The 23,949-nt window shown below is 42.3% G+C and overlaps 1 protein-coding gene across 2 annotated transcripts in view; it reads left to right on the top strand.

Moving 5' to 3' along the window:
- Nucleotides 1–23,709, top strand: part of fbxw4 (F-box and WD repeat domain containing 4) — a 185,625-nt gene extending 161,916 nt beyond the window's left edge. For both annotated transcript variants that reach the window (XM_075481752.1, XM_075481743.1), the window contains 2 exons: nucleotides 23,177–23,318; nucleotides 23,498–23,709. In XM_075481752.1, the coding sequence (XP_075337867.1) occupies nucleotides 23,177–23,318; nucleotides 23,498–23,689 (334 nt within the window). In that variant the 3' untranslated portion in view covers nucleotides 23,690–23,709. The remainder of the gene's footprint in view (nucleotides 1–23,176; nucleotides 23,319–23,497) is intronic.
- Nucleotides 23,710–23,949: the final 240 nt, after the last annotated feature.

The raw sequence follows: 23,949 nt of genomic DNA, 5'->3' as shown, positions 1-23,949 counted from the left end.
CATCACACGATTTTCACCTCTGGCCACGCCCACACCGTTCAGAGTTTGGAAAAGTTTCTCCATGAAGTTTTACCCTCATATCTTAAGAGTAACCTGGCCAAGTTTTAGATTTTAGCATGAAATATGTAGGAGGAGTTTGATCAAATAGGAGGTGTGGAAAAAAATTAAGTTTCCGACCACCATCAGGTGGCGCTGTAGGTGGATGTCACTATTTTATATGTACACATTCAGGCTGGGTCCAGCATTCACCGTATGAAGTTTGGGACAGATTGGATAATGTTTGTGGGAGTTATAAGCGACTTCATTTTTTATGGCGAGTCATAAATTTGAGGCGTCGCCACGGCCACGCCCTTTGAGGTTTGAAAAAGTTGATCAATGATTTTTTTCCCCCCATGTCTTAAGAGTAACCTGGCCAAGTTTCAAGTCTGTAGCATTAAATCTGTAGGACAAGTTCGATCTTAAGCAAGGCATGAAATCGGTCAAAAATGGCACGAAAACGCACTTTCCATCCAAAATGGCCGCCTTCCTGTGCACGTGGGACCATGGCGGCAAGAGACCTTTTTGTGCGTCTGGGCATGATGAATGAGTGTACCGAATTTCGTCGTCCCACGCAAAACTAATCCTATTGCGGGCACAATTTTTAACCATCGTAGGGGGCGCTACAGAGCCAATGAGCGACTACCAAAAATATAAAGTTTAGATTCTTTCATGTCGTCGACCTGCACGTGGCGCTCGCAAAATTTCCTGAGTTTTCGCATACCTTTTGCAAAGAATAAGAAAGAAAGAAAGAAAGAATAATAATAAACCTTACAGATACAATAGGGTCCTTGCAGTTTCACTGCTCGGTCCCTAATAATAATAACTAGAAAGCTGCAAGCAGCTGTGAGCGGGACCGAGTGTGCGTACGTTGGGATGTGCGTACGTTGGGGCATGCGCTGGACGCTGGGGCTTCAGCTCTGCCCACACGCACGATATCCTCTGCGTACGTACGAGCACATAAAAACCCCAATGCGGAGTGGTTTTATGAAAATTTCTAGGGGGCGCCACTGAGCCATTTAGCACCGCCCACACACAATACTCTTTACATACGTACGAGGTCGACAAGGCGGACGTGTGTACCAAGTTTCATGACTTTGCGATGATGATAAGGCTTTCAAATCACAAACGCCATCACACGATTTTCACCGCCTGAACACGCCCACACCGTTCAGAGTTTGGAAAAGTTTCTCAAGATTTTTCTTCCCCCTTGCTAAAGAGTAATCTGGCCAAGTTTGGAGCTGTTACCATAAAATCTGTAGGAGGAGTTTGATCAAATGCGAGTTGTTGAAAAAAAAGAAGTTTCCGATCACCAGTAGGTGGCGCTCTAGGTGTATACCACTATCTTATATGTGCGCATTCAGGCTGGGTCTAGCAATCACCGTATGAAGTTTGGGACAGATTGGATAATGTGTGTGGAAGTTATAAGCGACTTAATTCTTCATGACGAGTCATAACTTTGAGGCGTCGCCACGGCCACGCCCTTTGAGGTTTGAAAAAGTTTCTCCATGATTCTTTCCCCCCATGTCTTAAGAGTAAGCTGGCCAAGTTTGAAGTCTATAGCAATAAATCTGTAGGACGAGTTCGATCAAATGCGAGGTGTGGATAAAAAAAGACATTTCCAACCACCAGCAGGTGGCGCTATAGGTGGATGTCACTATTTTATATGTGAGCTTTCAGTCTGGGTCCAGCATTCACCGTATGAAGTTTGGGACAGATTGGATAATGTATGTGGGAGTTATAAGCGACTTCATTTTTCGTGGCGAGTGATGGCGAGTCATCAAACTTTGAGGCGTCGCCACGGCCAAGCCCTTTAAGTTTTGAAAAAGTTGGCCAATGAATTTTTCCCTCCATGTCTTAAGAGTAACCTGGCCAAGTTTCAAGTCTGTAGCATGAAATCTGTAGGACAAGTTCGATCTTATGCAAGGCGTGGAATCGGTCAAAAATGGCACGAAAACGCACTTTCCATCCAAAATGGCCGCCTTCCTGTGGACGTGGCACATTGGCGGCCTGAGACTTTTTTGTGCGTCTGGGCATGATGAATGAGTGTACCAAATTTCGTCGTCCCACGCAAAACTAATCCTATTGCGGGGACAATTTTTAAGCATCATAGGGGGCGCTACAGAGTCAATAAGCGACTCCCAAAAATATAAAGTTTAGATTCTTTCATGTCGTCGACTGGCAGGTGGCGCTCGCAAAATTTCCTGAGTTTTCGCATACCTTTTGCAAAGAATAAGAAAGAATAATAATAACTAGAAAGCTGCAAGCAGCTGTGAGCGGGACCGAGGTGGCGTACGTTGGGATGTGCGTACGTTGGGGCATACGCTGGACGCTGGAGCTGCAGCTCTGCCCAGACGCACGATACCCTCTGCGTACGTACGAGCACATAATAACCCCAATGCATAGGGGTTTTTGAAAATTCCTAGGGGGCGCCACTGAGCCATTTTGCTCCGCCCACACACAATACCCTTTACATACGTACGAGGTCGTCAGGGTGGACGTGAGTACCAAGTTTCATGACTTTGCGATGATGATAAGGCTTTCATATTGCAAACGCCATCACACGATTTTCACCTCTGGCCACGCCCACACCGTTCAGAGTTTGGAAAAGTTTCTCCATGAATTGTTGCCCTCATGTCTTAAGAGTAACCTGGCCAAGTTTGAAGATTTTAGCATGAAATATGTAGTAGGAGTTTGATCAAATAAGAGGTGTGGAAAAAAATGAAGCTTCCAACCACCATTAGGTGGCGCTGTAGGTGGATATCACTTTTTTATATGTGCACGTTCAGGCTGGGTCCAGCATTCACCGTATGAAGTTTGGGACAGATTGGATAATGTATGTGGGAGTTATAAGCGACTTAATTTGGTATGGCGCGTCATAAATTTGAGGCGTCGCCACGGCCACGCCCTTTGAGGTTTGAAAAAGTTGGCCAATGATTTTTTCCCCCCATGTCTTAAGAGTAACCTGGCCAAGTTTGAAGCTTGTAGTATGAAATCTGTAGGAGGAGTTTGATCAAATGCGAGGTGTGGAAAAAAAAAAGACATTTCCAACCACCAGCAGGTGGCGCTATAGGTGGATGTCACTATTTTATGGGTGCGCGTTCAGGCTGGGTCCAGCAATCACCGGTTGAACTTTGGGAAAGATTGGATTATGTATGTGGAAGTTACAAGCGACTTCATTTTTCGTGGCGAGTGATGGCGAGTCATGGCGAGTCATCAAACTTTGAGGCGTCGCCACGGCCACACCCTTTAAGTTTTGAAAAAGTTGGCCAATGAATTTTTCCCTCCATGTCTTAAGAGTAACCTGGCCAAGTTTCAAGTCTGTAGCATTAAATCTGTAGGACAAGTTCGATCTTATGCAAGGCGTGGAATCGGTCAAAAATGGCACGAAAACGCACTTTCCATCCAAAATGGCCGCCTTCCTGTGGACGTGGCACATTGGCGACCCCAGACTTTTTTGTGCGTCTGGGCATGATGAATGAGTGTACCGAATTTTGTCGTCCCACGTGAAACTAACCCTATAAGGGGACCATTTTTAAGCATTGTAGGGGGCGCTACAGAGTCAATGAGCGACTCCCAAAAATATAAAGTTTAGATTCTTTCATGTCGTCGACTAGCACGTGGCGCTTGCAAAATTTCATGAGTTTTCGAGCACCTTTTGCAAAGAATAAGAATAATAACTAGAAAGCTGCAAGCAGCTGTGAGCGGGACCGAGTGTGCGTACGTTGGGATGTGCGCACGTTGGGCATGCGCTGGACGCCGTAGTCGCGCAGCTCTGCCCACACGCACGATTCCCATTGCTTACATACGAGCACACAATAACCCCAATTCATAGGGGTTTTTGAAAATTTCTAGGGCGCGCCACTGAGCCATTTTGCTCCGCCCACACACAATACCCTTTACATACGTACGAGGTCGTCAGGGTGGACGTGTGTACCAAGTTTCGTGACTTTGCGATGATGATAAGGCTTTCATATTACAAACGGCATCACACGATTTTCACCTCTGGCCACGCCCACACCGTTCAGAGTTTGGAAAAGTTTCTCCATGAAGTTTTGCCCCCATGTCTTAAGAGTAACCTGGCCACGTTTGAAGATTTTAGCATTAAATCTGTAGGAGAAGTTTGATCAAATAAGAGGTGTGGAAAAAAATGAAGTTTCCAACCACCATTAGGTGGCGCTGTAGGTGGATATCACTTTTTTATATGTGCATGTTCAGGCTGGGTCCAGCATTCACCGTATGAAGTTTGGGACAGATTGGATAATGTATGTGGGAGTTATAAGCGACTTAATTTTTTATGGCGCATCATAAATTTGAGGCGTCGCCACGGCCACGCCCTTTAAGTTTTGAAAAAGTTGGCCAATGATTTTTTTCGGCCCATGTCCTAAGAGTAGCCTGGCCAAGTTTGAAGCGTTTAGCATGAAATCTGTAGGAGGAGTTTGATAAAATGCGAGGTGTGGAAAAAAAAAGAAATTTCCAACCACCAGCAGGTGGCGCTATAGGTGGATGTCACTATTTTATATGTGCACGTTCAGGCTGGGTCCAGCAATCACCGGTTGAACTTTGGGAAAGATTGGATTATGTATGTGGAAGTTATAAGCAACTTAATTTTTCGTGGCGAGTGATGGCGAGTCATCAAACTTTGAGGCGTCACCACGGCCACGCCCTTTAAGTTTTGAAAAAGTTGGCCAATGAATTTTTCCCTCCATGTCTTAAGAGTAACCTGGCCAAGTTTCAAGTCTGTAGTATTAAATCTGTAGGACAAGTTCGATCTTATACAAGGTGTGGAATCGGTCAAAAATGGCACGAAAACGCACTTTCCATCCAAAATGGCCGCCTTCCTGTGGATGTGGGACCATGGCGGCCTGAGACTGTTTTGTGCGTCTTGGCATGATGAATGAGTGTACCGAATTTCGTCGTCCCACGCGAAACTAATCCTATTGCGGGGACAATTTTTAAGCATCGTAGGGGGCGCTACAGAGTCAATGAGCGACTCCCAAAAATATAAAATTTAGATTCTTTCATGTCGTCGACCGGCACATGGCGCTCGCAAAATTTCCTGAGTTTTCGCATACCTTTTGCAAAGAATAAGAAAGAAAGAAAGAAAGAAAGAAAGAATAATAATAACTAGAAAGCTGCAAGCAGCTGTGAGCGGGACCGAGTGTGCGTACGTTGGGATGTGCGCACGTTGGGATGTGCGCACGTTGGGAATGCGCTGGACGCCGTAGTCGCGCAGCTCTACCCACACGCACGATTCCCATTGCGTACGTACGAGCTCACAATAACCCCAATGCATAGGGGTTTTTGAAAATTTCTAGGGGGCGCCACTGAGCCATTTTGCTCCGCCCACACACAATACCCTTTACATACGTACGAGGTCGTCAGGGTGGACGTGTGTACCAAGTTTCATGACTTTGCGATGATGATAAGGCTTTCATATTACAAACGCCATCACACGATTTTCACCTCTGGCCACGCCCACACCGTTCAGAGTTTGGAAAAGTTTCTCCATGAAGTTTTACCCTCATATCTTAAGAGTAACCTGGCCAAGTTTTAGATTTTAGCATGAAATATGTAGGAGGAGTTTGATCAAATAGGAGGTGTGGAAAAAAATTAAGTTTCCGACCACCATCAGGTGGCGCTGTAGGTGGATGTCACTATTTTATATGTACACATTCAGGCTGGGTCCAGCATTCACCGTATGAAGTTTGGGACAGATTGGATAATGTTTGTGGGAGTTATAAGCGACTTCATTTTTTATGGCGAGTCATAAATTTGAGGCGTCGCCACGGCCACGCCCTTTGAGGTTTGAAAAAGTTGATCAATGATTTTTTTCCCCCCATGTCTTAAGAGTAACCTGGCCAAGTTTCAAGTCTGTAGCATTAAATCTGTAGGACAAGTTCGATCTTAAGCAAGGCATGAAATCGGTCAAAAATGGCACGAAAACGCACTTTCCATCCAAAATGGCCGCCTTCCTGTGCACGTGGGACCATGGCGGCAAGAGACCTTTTTGTGCGTCTGGGCATGATGAATGAGTGTACCGAATTTCGTCGTCCCACGCAAAACTAATCCTATTGCGGGCACAATTTTTAACCATCGTAGGGGGCGCTACAGAGCCAATGAGCGACTACCAAAAATATAAAGTTTAGATTCTTTCATGTCGTCGACCTGCACGTGGCGCTCGCAAAATTTCCTGAGTTTTCGCATACCTTTTGCAAAGAATAAGAAAGAAAGAAAGAAAGAATAATAATAAACCTTACAGATACAATAGGGTCCTTGCAGTTTCACTGCTCGGTCCCTAATAATAATAACTAGAAAGCTGCAAGCAGCTGTGAGCGGGACCGAGTGTGCGTACGTTGGGATGTGCGTACGTTGGGGCATGCGCTGGACGCTGGGGCTTCAGCTCTGCCCACACGCACGATATCCTCTGCGTACGTACGAGCACATAAAAACCCCAATGCGGAGTGGTTTTATGAAAATTTCTAGGGGGCGCCACTGAGCCATTTAGCACCGCCCACACACAATACTCTTTACATACGTACGAGGTCGACAAGGCGGACGTGTGTACCAAGTTTCATGACTTTGCGATGATGATAAGGCTTTCAAATCACAAACGCCATCACACGATTTTCACCGCCTGAACACGCCCACACCGTTCAGAGTTTGGAAAAGTTTCTCAAGATTTTTCTTCCCCCTTGCTAAAGAGTAATCTGGCCAAGTTTGGAGCTGTTACCATAAAATCTGTAGGAGGAGTTTGATCAAATGCGAGTTGTTGAAAAAAAAGAAGTTTCCGATCACCAGTAGGTGGCGCTCTAGGTGTATACCACTATCTTATATGTGCGCATTCAGGCTGGGTCTAGCAATCACCGTATGAAGTTTGGGACAGATTGGATAATGTGTGTGGAAGTTATAAGCGACTTAATTCTTCATGACGAGTCATAACTTTGAGGCGTCGCCACGGCCACGCCCTTTGAGGTTTGAAAAAGTTTCTCCATGATTCTTTCCCCCCATGTCTTAAGAGTAAGCTGGCCAAGTTTGAAGTCTATAGCAATAAATCTGTAGGACGAGTTCGATCAAATGCGAGGTGTGGATAAAAAAAGACATTTCCAACCACCAGCAGGTGGCGCTATAGGTGGATGTCACTATGATAATATGTGTGCTTTCAGGCTGGGTCCAGCAATCACCGGTTGAACTTTGGGAAAGATTGGATTATGTATGTGGAAGTTATAAGCGACTTAATTTTTCGTGGCGAGTGATGGCGAGTTATCAAACTTTGAGGCGTCGCCACGGCCACGCCCTTTAAGTTTTGAAAAAGTTGGCCAATGAATTTTTCCCTCCATGTCTTAAGAGTAACCTGGCCAAGTTTCAAGTCTGTAGCATGAAATCTGTGGGACAAGTTCGATCTTGTGCAAGGCGTGGAATCGGTCAAAAATGGCACGAAAACGCACTTTCCATCCAAAATGGCCGCCTTCCTGTGGACGTGGCACATTGGCGGCATGAGACTTTTTTGTGCGTCTGGGCATGATGAATGAGTGTACCAAATTTCTTCGTCCTCCGCGAAACTAACCCCAATGCGGGCACCATTTTTAACCATCGTAGGGGGCGCTAAAGAGCCAATGAGCGACTCCCAAAAATATAAAGTTTAGATTCTTTCATGTCGTCGACTGGCAGGTGGCGCTTGCAAAATTTCCTAAGTTTTCGCATACCTTTTGCAAAGAATAAGAAAGAAAGAAAGAATAATAATAAACCTTACAGATACAATAGGGTCCTTGCAGTTTCACTGCTCGGTCCCTAATAAACCTTACAGATACAATAGGGTCCTTGCAGTTTCACTGCTCGGTCCCTAACTAGAAAGCTGCAAGCAGCTGTGAGCGGGACCGAGGTGTGCGTACGTTGGGATGTGCGTACGTTGGGCATGCGCTGGACGCTGGAGCCGCAGCTCTTCCCACACGCACGATACCCGCTGTGTACTTACGAGCACAGCATAACCCCAATGCGGAGGGGTTTTTGAAAATTTCTAGGGGGCGCCACTGAGCCATTTTTCTCCGCCCAAACACGATACCCTTTACATACGTACGAGGTCGTCAGGGTGGACATGTGTACCAAGTTTCATTACCTTGAGATGATGATAAGGCTTTCAAATCACAAACGTCATCACACGATTTTCACCGCATGGCCACGCCCACACCGTTCAGAGTTTGGAAAAGTTTCTCCATGAATTGTTGCCTCCATGTCTTAAGAGTAACTTGGCTAAGTTTGAAGTTTGTAGCATTAAATCTGTGGGAGGAGTTTGATAAAATGTGAGGTATGGAAAAAAAAGACGTTTCTGACCACCAGCAGGTGGCGCTGTTGGTGGATGTCACTATTTTATCTATGCGCGTTTAGGCTGGGTCCAGATATCACCGTATGAAGTTTGGGACAGATTGGATAATGTATGTGGAAGTTATAAGCGACTTAATTTTTCATGGCGAGTCATAACTTTGAGGCGTCGCCACGGCCACGCCCTTTGAGGTTTGAAAAAGTTTCTCCATGACTCTTTCCCCCCATGTCTTAAGAGTAACCTGGCCAAGTTTGAAGCTTGTAGCATTAAATCTGTAGGACGAGTTCGATCAAATGCGAGATGTGGAAAAAAAGAGATGTTTCCGACCACCAGCAGGTGGCGCTATAGGTGGATGTCGTTATGATAATATGTACGCGTTCAGGCTGGGTCCAGCATTCACCGTATGAAGTTTGGGACAGATTGGATAATGTATGTGGGAGTTATAAGCGACTTCATTTGTTGTGGCGAGTGATGGCGAGTCATCGAACTTTGAGGAGTTGCCACGCCCACGCCCTTTAAGTTTTGAAAAAGTTTCTCCATGAATTTCCCCCCCTATGTCTTAAGAGTAACCTGGCCAAGTTTGAAGTCTGTAGCATGAAATCTGTAGGACAAGTTCGATCTTATGCAAGGCGTGGAATCGGCCAAAAATGGCACGAAAACGCACTTTCCATCCAAAATGGCCGCCTTCCTGTGTACGTGGCACCGTGATGGCATGAGACTTTTTGGTGCGTCTGGGCATGATGAATGAGTGTACCGAATTTCGTCGTCCCACGCGAAACTAATCCTATTAAGGGGACCATTTTTATGCACCGTAGGGGGCGCTACAGAGCCAATGAGCGACTCCTAAAAATATAAAGTTTAGATTCTTTCATGTCGTCGACTGGCAGGTGGCGCTCGCAAAATTTCGTGAGTTTTCGCATACCTTTTGCAAAGAATCGGAAATAATAATAATAACTAGAAAGCTGCAAGCAGCTGTGAGCGGGACCGAGTGTGCGTACGTTGGGATGTGCGCACGTTGGGCATGCGCTGGACGCCGTAGTCGCGCAGGTCTGCCCACACGCACGATTCCTATTGCGTACGTACGAGCACACAATAACCCCAATGCATAGGGGTTTTTTTAAAATTTCTAGGGGGCGCCACTGAGCCATTTTGCTCCACCCACACACGATACCCTTTACATACGTACGAGGTCATCAGGGTGGACGTGTGTGCCAAGTTTCATTAAGTTGTGATGATGATAAGGCTTTCATACCACAAACGCCATCACACGATTGTCACCGCCTGGCCACGCCCACACCGTTCAGAGTTTGGAAAAGTTTCTCCATGAAGTTTTGCCCCCATGTCTTAAGAGTAACCTGGCCAAGTTTGAAGATTTTAGCATGAAATATGTAGGAGGAGTTTGATCAAATAAGAGGTGTGGAAAAAAATGAAGTTTTCAACCACCATTAGGTGGCGCTGTAGGTGGATATCACTTTTTTATATGTGCATGTTCAGGCTGGGTCCAGCATTCACCGTATGAAGTTTGGGACAGATTGGATAATGTATGTGGGAGTTATAAGCGACTTAATTTTTTATGGCGCGTCATAAATTTGAGGCGTCGCCACGGCCATGCCCTTTAAGTTTTGAAAAAGTTGGCCAATGATTTTTTTCGGCCCATGTCCTAAGAGTAGCCTGGCCAAGTTTGAAGGTTGTAGCATGAAATCTGTAGGAAGAGTTTGATAAAATGCGAGGTGTGGAAAAAAAAAGACATTTCCAACCACCAGCAGGTGGCGCTATAGGTGGATGTCACTATTTTATATGTGCACGTTCAGGCTGGGTCCAGCAATCACCGGTTGAACTTTGGGAAAGATTGAATTATGTATGTGGAAGTTATAAGCAACTTAATTTTTCGTGGCTAGTGATGGCGAGTCATCAAACTTTGAGGCGTCGCAACGGCCACGCCCTTTAAGTTTTGAAAAAGTTGGCCAATGAATTTTTCCCTCCATGTCTTAAGAGTAACCCGGCCAAGTTTCAAGTCTCTAGCATTAAATCTGTAGGACAAGTTCGATCTTATGCAAGGCATGGAATCGGTCAAAAATGGCACGAAGACGCACTTTCCATCCAAAATGGCCGCCTTCCTGTCTACGTGGGACCATGGCGGCAAGAGACTTTTTTGTGCGTCTGGGCATGGTGAATTAGTGTACCGAATTTCATTGTCCTACGCAAAACTAACCCCATTGCGGGCACCATTTTTAAGCACCGTAGGGGGCGCTACAGAGCCAATGAGCAACTCCCAAAGATATAATGTTTAGATTCTTTCATGTCGTCGACTAGCACGTGGCGCTCGCAAAATTTCCTGAGTTTTCGCATACCTTTTGCAAAGAATAAGAAAGAAAGAAAGAATAATAATAATAAACCTTACAGATACAATAGGGTCCTTGCAGTTTCACTGCTCGGTCCCTAATAATAAACCTTACAGATACAATAGGGTCCTTGCAGTTTCACTGCTCGGTCCCTAATAATAATAAACCTTACAGATACAATAGGGTCCTTGCAGTTTCACTGCTCGGTCCCTAATAATAATAATAAACCTTACAGATACAATAGGGTCCTTGCAGTTTCACTGCTCGGTCCCTAATAATAATAATAATAATAAACCTTACAGATACAATAGGGTCCTTGCAGTTTCACTGCTCGGTCCCTAATAATAACTAGAAAGCTGCAAGCAGCTGTGAGCGGGACCGAGGTGTGCGTACGTTGGATGTGCGCACGTTGGGGCATGCGCTGGATGCCGTAGACGCGCAGCTCTGCCCACACGCACGATACCCTCTGCGTACGTACGAGCACATAATAACCCCAATGCGGAGGGGTTTTTGAAAATTTCTAGGGGGCGCCACTGAGCCATTTTGCTCCGCCCACACACAATACCCTTTACATACGTACGAGGTCGTCAGGGTGGACGTGTGTGCCAAGTTTCATGACTTTACGATGATGATAAGGCTTTCATATTACAAACGCCATCACACGATTTTCACCTCTGGCCACGCCCACACCGTTCAGAGTTTGGAAAAGTTTCTCCATGAAGTTTTGCCCTCATGTCTTAAGAGTAACCTGGCCAAGTTTGAAGATTTTAGCATGAAATATGTAGGAGGAGTTTGATCAAATAAGAGGCCTAGAAAAAAATGAAGTTTCCAACCACCATTAGGTGGCGCTGTAGGTGGATATCACTTTTTTGTATGTGCACGTTCAGGCTGGGTCCAGCATTCCCCGTATGAAGTTTGGGACAGATTGGATAATGTATGTGGGAGTTATAAGCGACTTAATTTTTTATGGCGCGTCATAAATTTGAGGTGTCGCCACGGCCACGCCCTTTAAGTTTTGAAAAAGTTGGCCAATGATTTTTTCGGCCCATGTCTTAAGAGCAACCTGGCCAAGTTTGAAGGTTTTTGTATTAAATATGTAGGAGGAGTTCGATCAAATGCGAGGTGTGGAAAAAAAAAGACATTTCCAACCACCAGCAGGTGGCGCTATAGGTGGATGTCACTATTTTATATGTGAGCTTTCAATCTGGGTCCAGCATTCACCGTATGACGTTTGGGACAGATTGGATAATATATGTGGGAGTTATAAGCGACTTCATTTTTCGTGGCGAGTGATGGCGAGTCATCAAACTTTGAGGCGTCGCCACGGCCACGCCCTTTAAGTTTTGAAAAAGTTGGCCAATGAATTTTTCCCTCCATGTCTTAAGAGTAACCTGGCCAAGTTTGAAGTCTGTAGCATTAAATCTGTAGGACAAGTTCGATCTTAAGCAAGGCGTGGAATCGGTCAAAAATGGCACGAAAACGCACTTTCCATCCAAAATGGCCGCCTTCCTGTGTACGTGGGACCATGGCGGCAAGAGACTTTTTTTTGCGTCTGGGAATGATGAATGAGTGTACCGAATTTCGTCGTCCCACGCGAAACTAATCCTATTAAGGGGACCATTTTTAAGTTTAAGTTTGAGTTTTCGCATACCTTTTGCAAAGAATAAGAAAGAAAGAAAGAAAGAAAGAAAGAAAGAAAGAAAGAAAGAATAATAATAATAATAAACCTTACAGATACAATAGGGTCCTTGCAGTTTCACTGCTCGGTCCCTAATAATAAACCTTACAGATACAATAGGGTCCTTGCAGTTTCACTGCTCGGTCCCTAATAAACCTTACAGATACAATAGGGTCCTTGCAGTTCCTGCTCGGTCCCTAATAATAATAATAATAATAATAAACCTTACAGATACAATAGGGTCCTTGCAGTTTCACTGCTCGGTCCCTAATAAACCTTACAGATACAATAGGGTCCTTGCAGTTTCACTGCTCGGTCCCTAAATATAGCTGCAAGCAACGATGTGGGGGTCCTAGCAGGACGCCACAATAGGTAAGGCTAGGGCTGCTCAGGAAGGCGTCGTGAGTTCATGCACCAAGTTTGGCATCGATAAATCAATAAATGGCAAAGATATGGCCTGACGTCTTGTTTGCGCGTGGGCGTGGAGTTTGATTGGCTGCCACATGCAAATGAAAGTGAAATGAAAAAATCCACATGATAACTTTTGTGCGGCTTGGTCTGAAGAATCTATGTGTCAAGTCCCGTCGAGATTGGACAATCTGCGTGGCCTGAAATGCTTTTTGTAGGTTTTCAATTAAATTAAAAATGGCGGATTATCCAATATGGTGCAAATGATGTCATGAGGTGCGTTGACCTCGACTGCATCCAGGGATTAAACTGGTTCCTCATTTCTGACATTTGGCCCAAGTAGTCCAAAGATATGAGCAAAAATGCATTTCTGCTGCATATAGCGCCACCTATAGGCCAGGCGTCACCAAACTTCTTGGGCCACTTACCGTAGTGGTCTTGAGTCGTGATAACTTTTGTGCGGCTTGATCTGAAGATTCTATGTGCCAAGTTTCGTGGAGATCAGACAATCTGCGTGGCCTGAAATGCTTTTTTATGCTTTTTGATTAAATTCAAAATGGCGGAAATTGTAGGAATAGGCCAATGACGTCATAGGGCGCGTTAGACTAGTCATGATCGAAGGATTCCAATGATGTCTTATTTGTGAAATTTGGACCAAGTAGTCCAAAGATATGAGCAAAAATGCATTTCTGCTGCATATAGTGCCACATATAGGCCAGACGTCACCAAACTTCTTGGGCCACTTAACGTATTGGTCTTGAGTGTGTGTTAGAAGTTTGACGTCATAACATCAAATGATTGCCAAGATATGGCCTCACTTCCGCTTTGGCGGCGTCAACCTCGAGTTTGATTGGCTTTTATGGAAAATTGAAAGCCTAATTAAAAATTCCACATAATAACTTTTGTGCGGCTTGGTCTGAAGATTCTATGTGCCAAGTTTCTTGGAGATCGGACAATCTGCGTGGCCTGAAATGCTTTTTTAAGCTTTTTGATTAAATTCAAAATGGCGGACATTGTAGGCATAGGCCAATGACGTCATAGGGTGCTTTGGACTCGCCATGATCGAAGGATTCCAATGATGCCTCATTTGTGAAATTGGGACCATGGAGTCCAAAGTTATGCATTTGGATGCACTTTGAACTTTGACGTGTTGGTGGCGCTAGTGAGTAAGCACTTGGGCCATGAAATTTCTTGACTTTGGCTTTGGCACTTGGCTGATTACGCGTGCCAAATTTCACAACTTTCTTGCATTGCGTTAATGGGGCTAACATAGATAGCGCCACCTATAGGCCAAGCGTCACCAAACTTCTTGGGCCACTTACAGTAAGGGTCTTGAGTGTGTGTTAGAAGTTTGACGTCATAACATCAAATGGTTGCCAAGATATGGCCTCACTTCCGCTTTGGCGGCGTCAACCTCGAGTTTGATTGGCTTTTATGGAAAATTGAAAGCCTAATTAAAAATTCCACATAATAACTTTTGTGCGGCTTGGTCTGAAAATTCTATGTGCCAAGTTTCGTGGAGATCAGACGATCTGCGTGGCCTGAAATGCTTTTTTATGCTTTTTGATTAAATTCAAAATGGCGGAAATTGTAGGAATAGGCCAATGACGCCATATGGCGCGTTAGACTAGTCATGATCGAAGGATTCCAATGATGTCTCATTTGTGAAATTTGGACCAAGTAGTCCAAAGATATGAGCAAAAATGCATTTCTGCTGCATATAGCGCCACCTATAGGCCAGACGTCACCAAACTTCTTGGGCCACTTACCGTAGTGGTCTTGAGTGTGTGTTCGAAGTTTGACGTCATAACATCAAATGGTTGCCAAGATATGGCCTCACTTCCGCTTTGGTGGCGTCAACCTCGAGTTTGATTGGCTTTTATGGAAAATCGGAAGCCTAATTAAAAATTCCACACAATAACTTTTGTGAGGCTTGGTCTGAAGATTCTATGTGCCAAGTTTCGTGGAGATCGGACAATCTGCGTGGCCTGAAATGCTTTTTTAAGCTTTATGATTAAATTAAAAAATGGCAGAAATTGTAGGCATAGGCCAAAAACGTCATAGGATGCGTTGGACTCGTCATGATCCAAGGATTCCAGCAATACCTCATTTGTGAAATTTGAACCAAGGAGTCCAAAGTTATGCATTTGGATGCACTTTGAACTTTGACGTGTTGGTGGCGCTAGTGAGTAAGCACTTGGGCCATGAAATTTCTTGACTTTGGCTTTGGCACTTGGCTGATTACGTGTGCCAAATTTCACATCTTTCTCGCATTGCGTTAATGGGGCTGCCATAGATAGCGCCACCTATAGGCCAAACATCACCAAACCTCTTGTGCCTCTTACAGTAGGAGTCTATCAAACCTCGAGTTTGATTGGCTTTTATGGAAAATTGGAAGCCTAATTAAAAATTCCACATCATAACTTTTGTGAGGCTTGGTCTGAAGATTCTATGTGCCAAGTTTCGTGGAGATCGGACGATCTGCGTGGCCTGAAATGCTTTTTTAAGCTTTTTGATAAAATTCAAAATGGAGGAAAATCTAGGCATACGCAAATTGACGTCATGACGTTTGACTCGTCATGATCCAAGGATTCCAACGATGCCTCATTTGTGAAATTTGGACCAAGTAGTCCAAAGTTATTAGGCTAAATGCACTTTGAACTTTGGCGTGTTGGTGGCGCTAGAGAGTAAGCTCTTGGGGCATGAAAATTCTTGAGTTTTAATTTGGCACTTGGCTGATTACGTGTGCCAAATTTCACAACTTTTTACCATAGCGTTCATGGGGCTGCCATAGACTTCAATTGCAGCAGAAACGGATCAATAATAGGAAAAGCTACTATTACAATGGGTTCCTGCAGCTTCGCTGCTAGGACCCCCAATCATCATCATCATCATCATCTGCAGCATCATCATCTGTTTGAGCATCCTAAGCTCTTTAAATTTGAACAGCCAATGGCTGACAGTTGTTCTAAATTGTTGCTAAATTGTTGGAACTGTGCATTTAAAAAATATACAGTTTTTTTGATGGATGGACAGTTGATGTTAGTGTGGCCTAGCAGACAATTCTTTCTTGAAAAATGTTGATAAATTAGTTATAAATAGCCTTTTCTCGATGTATATGTGTTTTCAATAGCCTACATGTTGTGATTTCCTCCATCAGATATAATGTAATTTCTGGGCCAGTCTTTGGGTAGTTTAGAGCCTACACAACTGTTTTGCACCGTATCCGCATTATGAGTCCTGATCCTAATGGAGGGCAACCTAACAAAGTTAAACTATGTACCAAATATATAACTTAGTTCTCATTTTTAGATTCCCTTTTAAATTTATTTTACTGATGATTTGAATGCTAATGATTTGACACAATCATTCTGGCATGTGCAAAGCAATCAGTCTGACTAATGGGAGTGGACACTGAATTCTGCTTTTGCAAACAGCAATCATATTGTCTGCATTGAAGGTAACTTACAAGTCTACAGGTAACCATAAATGAGAAAAAGATGGGAAGATATGGAAAATTAAAGAAAATAATGATTATTACATGTAAAGATATTTCATCGTTTGTCTTGTCAACATGATTTCTTTAAATAGAATAGAATAGAAAAATACTTTATTCATCCCCCAGTGAGGGAAATTCAAATTAGTCAAGTGGCTCAAAATCTTTTTTTTTTTTTTTAAATATTTACAATAATGAATAAATAATATAAAACCCCAATTTTTTAAAAGTTGGACACTGAAATGTAGCTAAAAACAGAAACCAATGATTTATTCACAGCAAATGACAATGACAAATGACAGCAAATGACAGCTGTGACAGTGCCATGTTTACTATTGTGTAGCATGCATCCCTTGGCCATACAATCTGGTAACTGAGACCAGTTGCTGAACCTGTGGGAGAGGAATGTTTTATCCCATCTTTTTTTCTGACTTTTTCAACAGTCCTTATTGTATGTCATACTTACTCACATTTCACGGTGTGCCAAATGTTGGCAATTGTTGAAAGGTCTGGACTCTTCTTTGATAACCATGCTGTGGTAATAGATGTAGTATACAGTTTAGCATTTTCCTGCTGAAATAATCAAGGCCCTCTCTGAAAAAGACTTTCCAGATGGGAATGTTTGTTTCTGTAAAACCTGTTTATACCTTTTAATGCTGATAGTACTTTTCCAGATGTGCAAGTTATCAGCTCTAAAGGTACCAATTCCATAAGAGATGCAGGCTACTAAACTGAGCCACAACAACAAGACTAATGGTCCGTCTCCTCTGTGGTCCAAAGACGCAATGTCCATCCATCTATTAATTTTCCATAACTACGTAATCCTGTTCAGGTTCGCGGGGGGGGCTGAAGTGTCTGCTAGCTACCATTGTGCCACGGGCCACCTTTATCGCAGGGCCAGTTGCAGTGTTCAGGTTTTCATAAAAGAATTTCAAATTTAAATTTTTCTGACAGTTGTCAATTTGTCTAACTGAGAAACAGTTGGCCCAGAGAAAACTATTTCTGGATCATGTTCACATATGGCGTCTTTGCATGATAGAGCTTTAATATTTGTGGATTTCTTTAATCATCTATGGATGACACAGAAAACTGTGATCACAGATTATGTCCATAAGTGTGCCTAAACTCATGCAGTTCATTCCAGGAAAGAATCGTATCTGTTTTGAATTCAGTGGTGCCAAAGGGGCCAAAGTTCATAGGCATCCAATACTGATTGATGTGCATGTCCAGAGATCTCTCAAGATTCTCTAAATCTTTTGAGACAAATATTTATACTGTAGGTGATGGAATATTCAATGTTCAGAATTTCATTTTGAGAAACATTATTCTGAAATTGCTCCACAATTTGTTGATGCTTTTGCAGAATGCTGAACCTATGCCAATCTCTACTTCTAGAAGACACAGTCTCTCTGACGTAGTCTTTTTATACCCAGTGTTGCTGGTCTGTTGTCAAACCTAATTAGTTGCAACATGTTCCTCCATCTGTTTCTTTTTCAGACCACTTAGTAATCCAGAATTTATTTTGCCCCATCCCAACTTTTTTGAGACCTGTTGCTACCATCAAATTCAGGATGAACCAATATCTTTCATTAAATAATAAAAAGTCTCCCTTTCAACATTTAATATTTGCTCAATGTTTAATTGTTAATTGATTATTAGTTTATGGGATATGCAGAATTTTTTTTTGGAATTGGTGTTATACATCAATTCCTGAATTTCAGACCTGAACATATTCCAAATTAAAAATGTTGATAATAATGTAATTGTATCTATGAAAGGCCAAATCTTTCATTAGCAAAGATGAGCCAAGAACCTTCACATTGTCTAAAGAAAATTATTAAAACATTTAAAAACAATGTTCCTCATTTAAAGCTGCGGTCGGCAACTTTTTTTTAGTCATATTAGCTTGAACTGTCATGGGATTCTGGAAGTAGAATATTAAATAGGCTGTTTAGGAAAAATAACAAAATCTGTATCTCCCTCTGAAGCCTGTAATCATGCTTGCAAAAACCGAGCGCTCCCGGCTGTTTTTAACCAATCAAGTTAGGGTGGAGGAATCCTACCTGTCAATCACAGCTTGTGCACACGCTGCTGAGCGTGAGTCTGCCCCAGCTTGTGTGCGCTCAACACTGGTGTGAACTCACGTGCACAACCTCGTCCACAGAGGGGGAGGGGTTTGGGGGGCGATTCGGAGCTTGTTAGAGGTTGGGGGAGGGACCTGAAAGTTGTATCAGTTCGAATTTTCCGACTTTAGACTCGTAATTTTGAAAACCTGCCGACTGCAGCTTTAAGGATGAGAGATTTGCACATTTCTGGCTCTATAGTGTATATCTTTAAGATTTTTTCTTTAAAATGTATTAAAATTCATGTGTATTAACAACTTAAATTAAGTTGGTGAGACAAAAAATGACAGATAGAAATAAAAGAAAATGTAAAAATCACTGCAGATTGTAAATTTAAAGAATGACATTTTGCCATCTATAATTATTTGCATGTGAATTTAACAACACCATGTAAATATTTTTCTCTCCTCTCAAGTCTTATCTGTCATTAGCAATAATTTTGAGTTAGCAAGTCTTCTGTCCAATATTCTAACTTATTTATGCACTCATTGTAACAAGCAGTCTTAGTTTTTTTTTTTTGTATTTTATGCCTTTAATGAGAGGACAGTTGGAGAGAGACAGGAAGCAGGGGGCAGAGAGTGGGGAAAGAGACGCAGCACAGGGCCGCTCGGTGCGGGAGTTGAACCGGGGCCAGCTGCAGCGAGGACTGTAGCCTCTGTACATGGGGCGGCTGCTTAACCCACTACGCCATCGACCGCCCCAAGCAGTCTTAGTTTTGAGAATAATTCCAAGCCTATTGTTTAATTTCCAACACACAACACATTAGGTTGGTACTCTGTGATGTTCATATTAATGGAGCTGCCCACTCATCAGTATTAGCCAGCAGCATCCCTAACATGTTTGGGAAGAGCATTCATATTCTTTTTTTTTTTTGCTTTGTGTCTTTTTTGCTGTGTCTCTTGTGATTCAGTCAAGTAAGACAAATCGGATCTGATTGGCAGATTGCTTGATGGATTTTTTAAATGGCTTTGGCAAGGTTGGTAGACAAGGGTCCCTCTTTGTACATCAATAATTCATATGGTAAAACCTAACCAGCCTCAAAAAAACACTCAGTCATCCAGGAGATTCAGTTTGTCTGTAGGCACAGCCATCAAAGAAAACGGAAAAACAAAAAAATATATACACTGCTTGATAGATCAACTGGATGATCAGCATGAACTCTTTTTAGAAAATCAGATGGAATTGATGATATATAGATAATATTTTGTCAAAATTTTGTGAGAATTTTATTCAGTATACGAGACCTCATTTGAACAAATGTTCATAGATTGAAATACCAATGTAGATGTATCTTGTACAGTGGGTCATTGCATTCAAGGGAATGCATAATTATCAGTCAATAAAAAGATTTTATTTGATTCAACCAGCATCAGGGGTTATGTGGGGTTCAGTAGCTCCCCCAGCAACATTTTGGCATTTTTAGAGGCTGGGGATCGAACAGTTGATCTTCTGGGTGGAAAATTTGTACTTTACTTGAGTGAAGTGACAACAGACCAACTGCCCTAACATCCTAACTGTAAAATTAAGAATGCTGCATGAATTAATGAACATAAAGAACAACACTGACCATTCTCTACATAACATTGTGTTGAACTGAGTGTGATCAAGGCTTCTTCAACTATAATGTAACACACAGAGATACAGATAATTCTTAACATCAGCAATAACAATACATAATAATGAAAGCTTACTGATTGTAAAGATTGTAAAGAGAAACTTTCTCTTATCACACACATTCACACACATATGAAGGCAACGTGGGATCCAGTGTGTTGACCAAGGACACTTTCACATATGGTTTGGGTAAGCAGGGGATCAAACTACCAATCTACCACTTTCCGAGTAGCAAATATGTGCTCTTCCTCCTTTGATACAGCTTCCCAAAAACTAAATGATTTCACAATTTCTTAGCCTTTATTTTGACACCACTATATTTTTGCAATGTGGACAAATTTAGTTCCCTGTATTTTATGTTCTGGAATGAGACTGGGATGGCATTACAGATGGAGCTCTTTAGGATAAAGGGTGAGAAATAATTCAATATTATCATTTATTGAATTTTACCTTGACCAGAAAATGACTATTACATTTTATCCTTATGGTCAAGTAAATGATCTAACTTTTGTTTTACACATAAAAACACAAAATAATTTGACTCTTGTATTGCCATACAGAGGAACAGTTTTATTTTGAATATATTTGAAGATTATGATACATACAAAAGCTTTGATAACAATGTCGTGGCTGACATGACTGATATTAAGTTAATTTCAATTCAGTTCAATTCAGTGATACTTAATTAATCCCCAAAGGAACACTACATCCTTGATTTTATTCCAGTCAGTTACCTGCATGGAAGCCCCTTTTCTATTTGGTCATGTTTTCACAATTTGCCACATTAGATCTGTACAGTATACAGCATCTGTTCTAAGACTTAATTTTTGTCGGTTTGGATAAGGAATAATCCACTCAAGTAATTTAATGGGGAGATATCAGAGAAACATTTGAAAGAGCCACAGAGGATGTATAGCTCTTGCAAGACAGAATATGTAAGTTGTGTACAGAGCAGAGAATGTTAGATTTAAGTATGCACAAATAGCATGACAGAATAACACACTGGAAACATAAACATTTCAGTACAGGATAACAACAATTAACTTTGGTCAAACAGATATGAGCCATAATCAAATCAAATTTATTTATATAGCACATTTCATATACAAACAATTCAAAGTGCTTTACATAAAATAACCATGCCATGACCTCATCTTCACCATCAGAACCACAAGAAGTACAATATAAACACTAGCTTCATTGGTCTTGCTTTTTCAAGTACACCATGATGCAAAGAGGTGAAAAAGAATACACGCAGTGAGACTAGGACAGCATACACACAAGACAGAGAAGGAAAGTAACTATGTTTAATTATAAGTTATAATATGAATCCTTTTGACTTATCATTTTGAAACATACTTTGTTTTTTAGTGTAACGAGCTCCATTACGTGTAGTATAATATCTGCCATATGATTAATTGCACTTGAATGTGTATAGTGAGGTAAGAAATCATGTCACCAAACAAATTGATATTTTATTGGAAATTAAGATGTTTTGATGGCTCCCTCTTCAGTTGGAACTAAAGAGACTTGTACTATTGGAAGCACAGAATGTTTGGTTAAATGAACAACTACTTTTAAAAATTCTCTGGATAATGAGGGATGATTGAATTTCCAGTTTAAGTTTCTTACCTCTTCTGTTTTCTGTTCCAGAGTGTTCGGGCCAAAAGAGAGCCTCTGTACTGGACCACCCTTTTAAAGTTTCGGGTGAAACCATGTCTCCATTAAGGAGGGGGATAACATGTTTAGGATAAACGGGCTGCACGGTGGTGTGGTGGTTAGCACTGTTGCCTCACAGCAAGAAGGTTCCAGGTTCAACACCCAGCTGGGGCTTTTCTGTGTGGAGTTTGCATGTTCTCCCCGTGTATGCGTGGGTTCTCTCCGGGTACTCCGGCTTCCTCCCACTGTCCAAAAAATCATGCATGTTAGGTTGACCACCTGCTGGTGGTGGTCGGAGGGGCCGATGGCGCTGGTGCTTGGCAGCCTCGCCTCCGTCAGTGTGCCCCAGGGCAGCTGTGGCTACAACACAGTAGTCTGCCACCATCAGCATAGCACTTTGAGATTCCGTATGAAATGAAAAGTGCTTTACAAATGTAATTGATTATTATTATTATTATAAAGTCAGTAAGATTTTAGAGTGCAAGGCATATTATGCAGTTTTGTTAAAGCCTTTTTAATTGTCAAATGTTTGTTTCCAAGATATTTGTTTGTTATGTTTTTGTGATGTATTTTCTTGTCGGCAGTTTTGTAACAAATGGACTGTTTTCTCTTTAGGTGGTAGAGCCTGGGGATGAATTAGTGGGAGGCTTTAAAAGGCAGTCAGTCAGTGGGGTTACATGGCACTGAAAGGCTCAGATAATTGGCTAAATTACAATAAGATTGAGTTATTAAATTCATGTAGACACCTTAATCTGACAAGAAATTGTAAATTTACTCGCGATCGGATTAAGACCCCGAGATAACTCAAGTTGAAAGTCAAAATAAATGTGCTTGTAGACGGGTGAAGCACGTGGTCAATTAGACATTGCGTTCTGCGCATGCTCGAGATTTTTTCCTGGGGTCGGGAATCGGAAGTCGGAAGAGACGATATTACTGTTGTAGTCGCCGTCGGAAAGAAAAACACCGCGATTGAGAATGCGCCGTTGTGCATCGCGTTTGTGCAATAAGCAGCTCATCACAAACGAAATATAGAGGGACGTACCTTCATCTTGCTCTTCATTCGCCATTTTCTCGAATGCCTGAGTTTGGTGTTGAAGGGGTCAACCGGAAGTGGCTCTAGCAATAGTTGAAATGGGTACAGCGCCACCTATCATATCGGAGTTTGACATGCTTTGTGCCTCTGATCCGATTCATTCACCACCATATATCCAAGGATAATTATCCTTGCTCAACTCATTCTTATTGTAATGCTACATGCCCTGCAGAGGGTGGCAATGCACGGGTTCCTGTCATTTGAATGTCTGTTGGTGAATAAAAAAAAAACTTGATATGCACTGACTCTCTGCCTCAAGCCTCCTCTGTGAACCAGCCGCTCTCGGTCATCTTAACATTTAGATAATTGCCATGTTAAAAACAATTAATCACAAAGGCAAAAAAAAGAGAATGATACTCCTCATCTCTAGACGTGTAATATGTAATGTCTCCCGTTTCTCCCAACAGGAAGTGTATGATGAAGTGGGAGGAGCCTCATGACAGCACACTCTACTGCATTCAGACAGATGGAAATCATATGATAGCCAGCGGCTCTTCATACTATGGTGTTGTACGTCTTTGGGACAAACGCCAGTCGGAATGCTTGCAAGTATGTATGTTCAGTTTATCCGTGATGCACGATTGAGGAATAAGCTGTGATATATGAAATAGGCTTATCAGCAACATGGTTTAAAGATTTGTTTAACATAATGCCAGATACAACGATTCAGTTGTTGAAACAATAAAGTTGTTAAAGTTGTATGCTCTCATGTTTTGTTTGGTGTGCAGTTCTTCCAGCTGTGCTCTGATCCTGTGAGCAGCCCAGTGTACTGCCTGAGGTTTAACAGCTCTCACCTGTATGCCGCCCTGGCCACTGCCCTACACTCATTGGACTTCAGACAGAACCCCACTTACATCAGATGGCATCCACACTCTTACACTTCAGATTTATCAAATCAAGAGAAATGTCTTTTTTTCTAAATAAAGCTTTATCAAAAGTGTGCTTTACTTGTGGTTTCGAAAACACTGATAATTTACACCTATCAGTTATCCAGATCAGGGTAATCCAATTAGCCTAAACTGAAGGCATCTTGACATCTTTTAGTTGGGGGGCAGCCCCAGTTAAAGAAGAAAGAAATTAAATAAATATCCATTTTCTACAACCTCAATTCTAAACAAATTGAGAAAAGTAGATTATGAGTAGATTGGTGAATCTCATAAACCAATATTTTGATCACAAT

This window comes from Odontesthes bonariensis, chromosome 2, assembly GCF_027942865.1.
Source record: "Odontesthes bonariensis isolate fOdoBon6 chromosome 2, fOdoBon6.hap1, whole genome shotgun sequence".
NCBI lineage: Eukaryota > Metazoa > Chordata > Actinopteri > Atheriniformes > Atherinopsidae > Odontesthes > Odontesthes bonariensis.
This window is presented reverse-complemented; position numbering and strand designations above follow the sequence as displayed.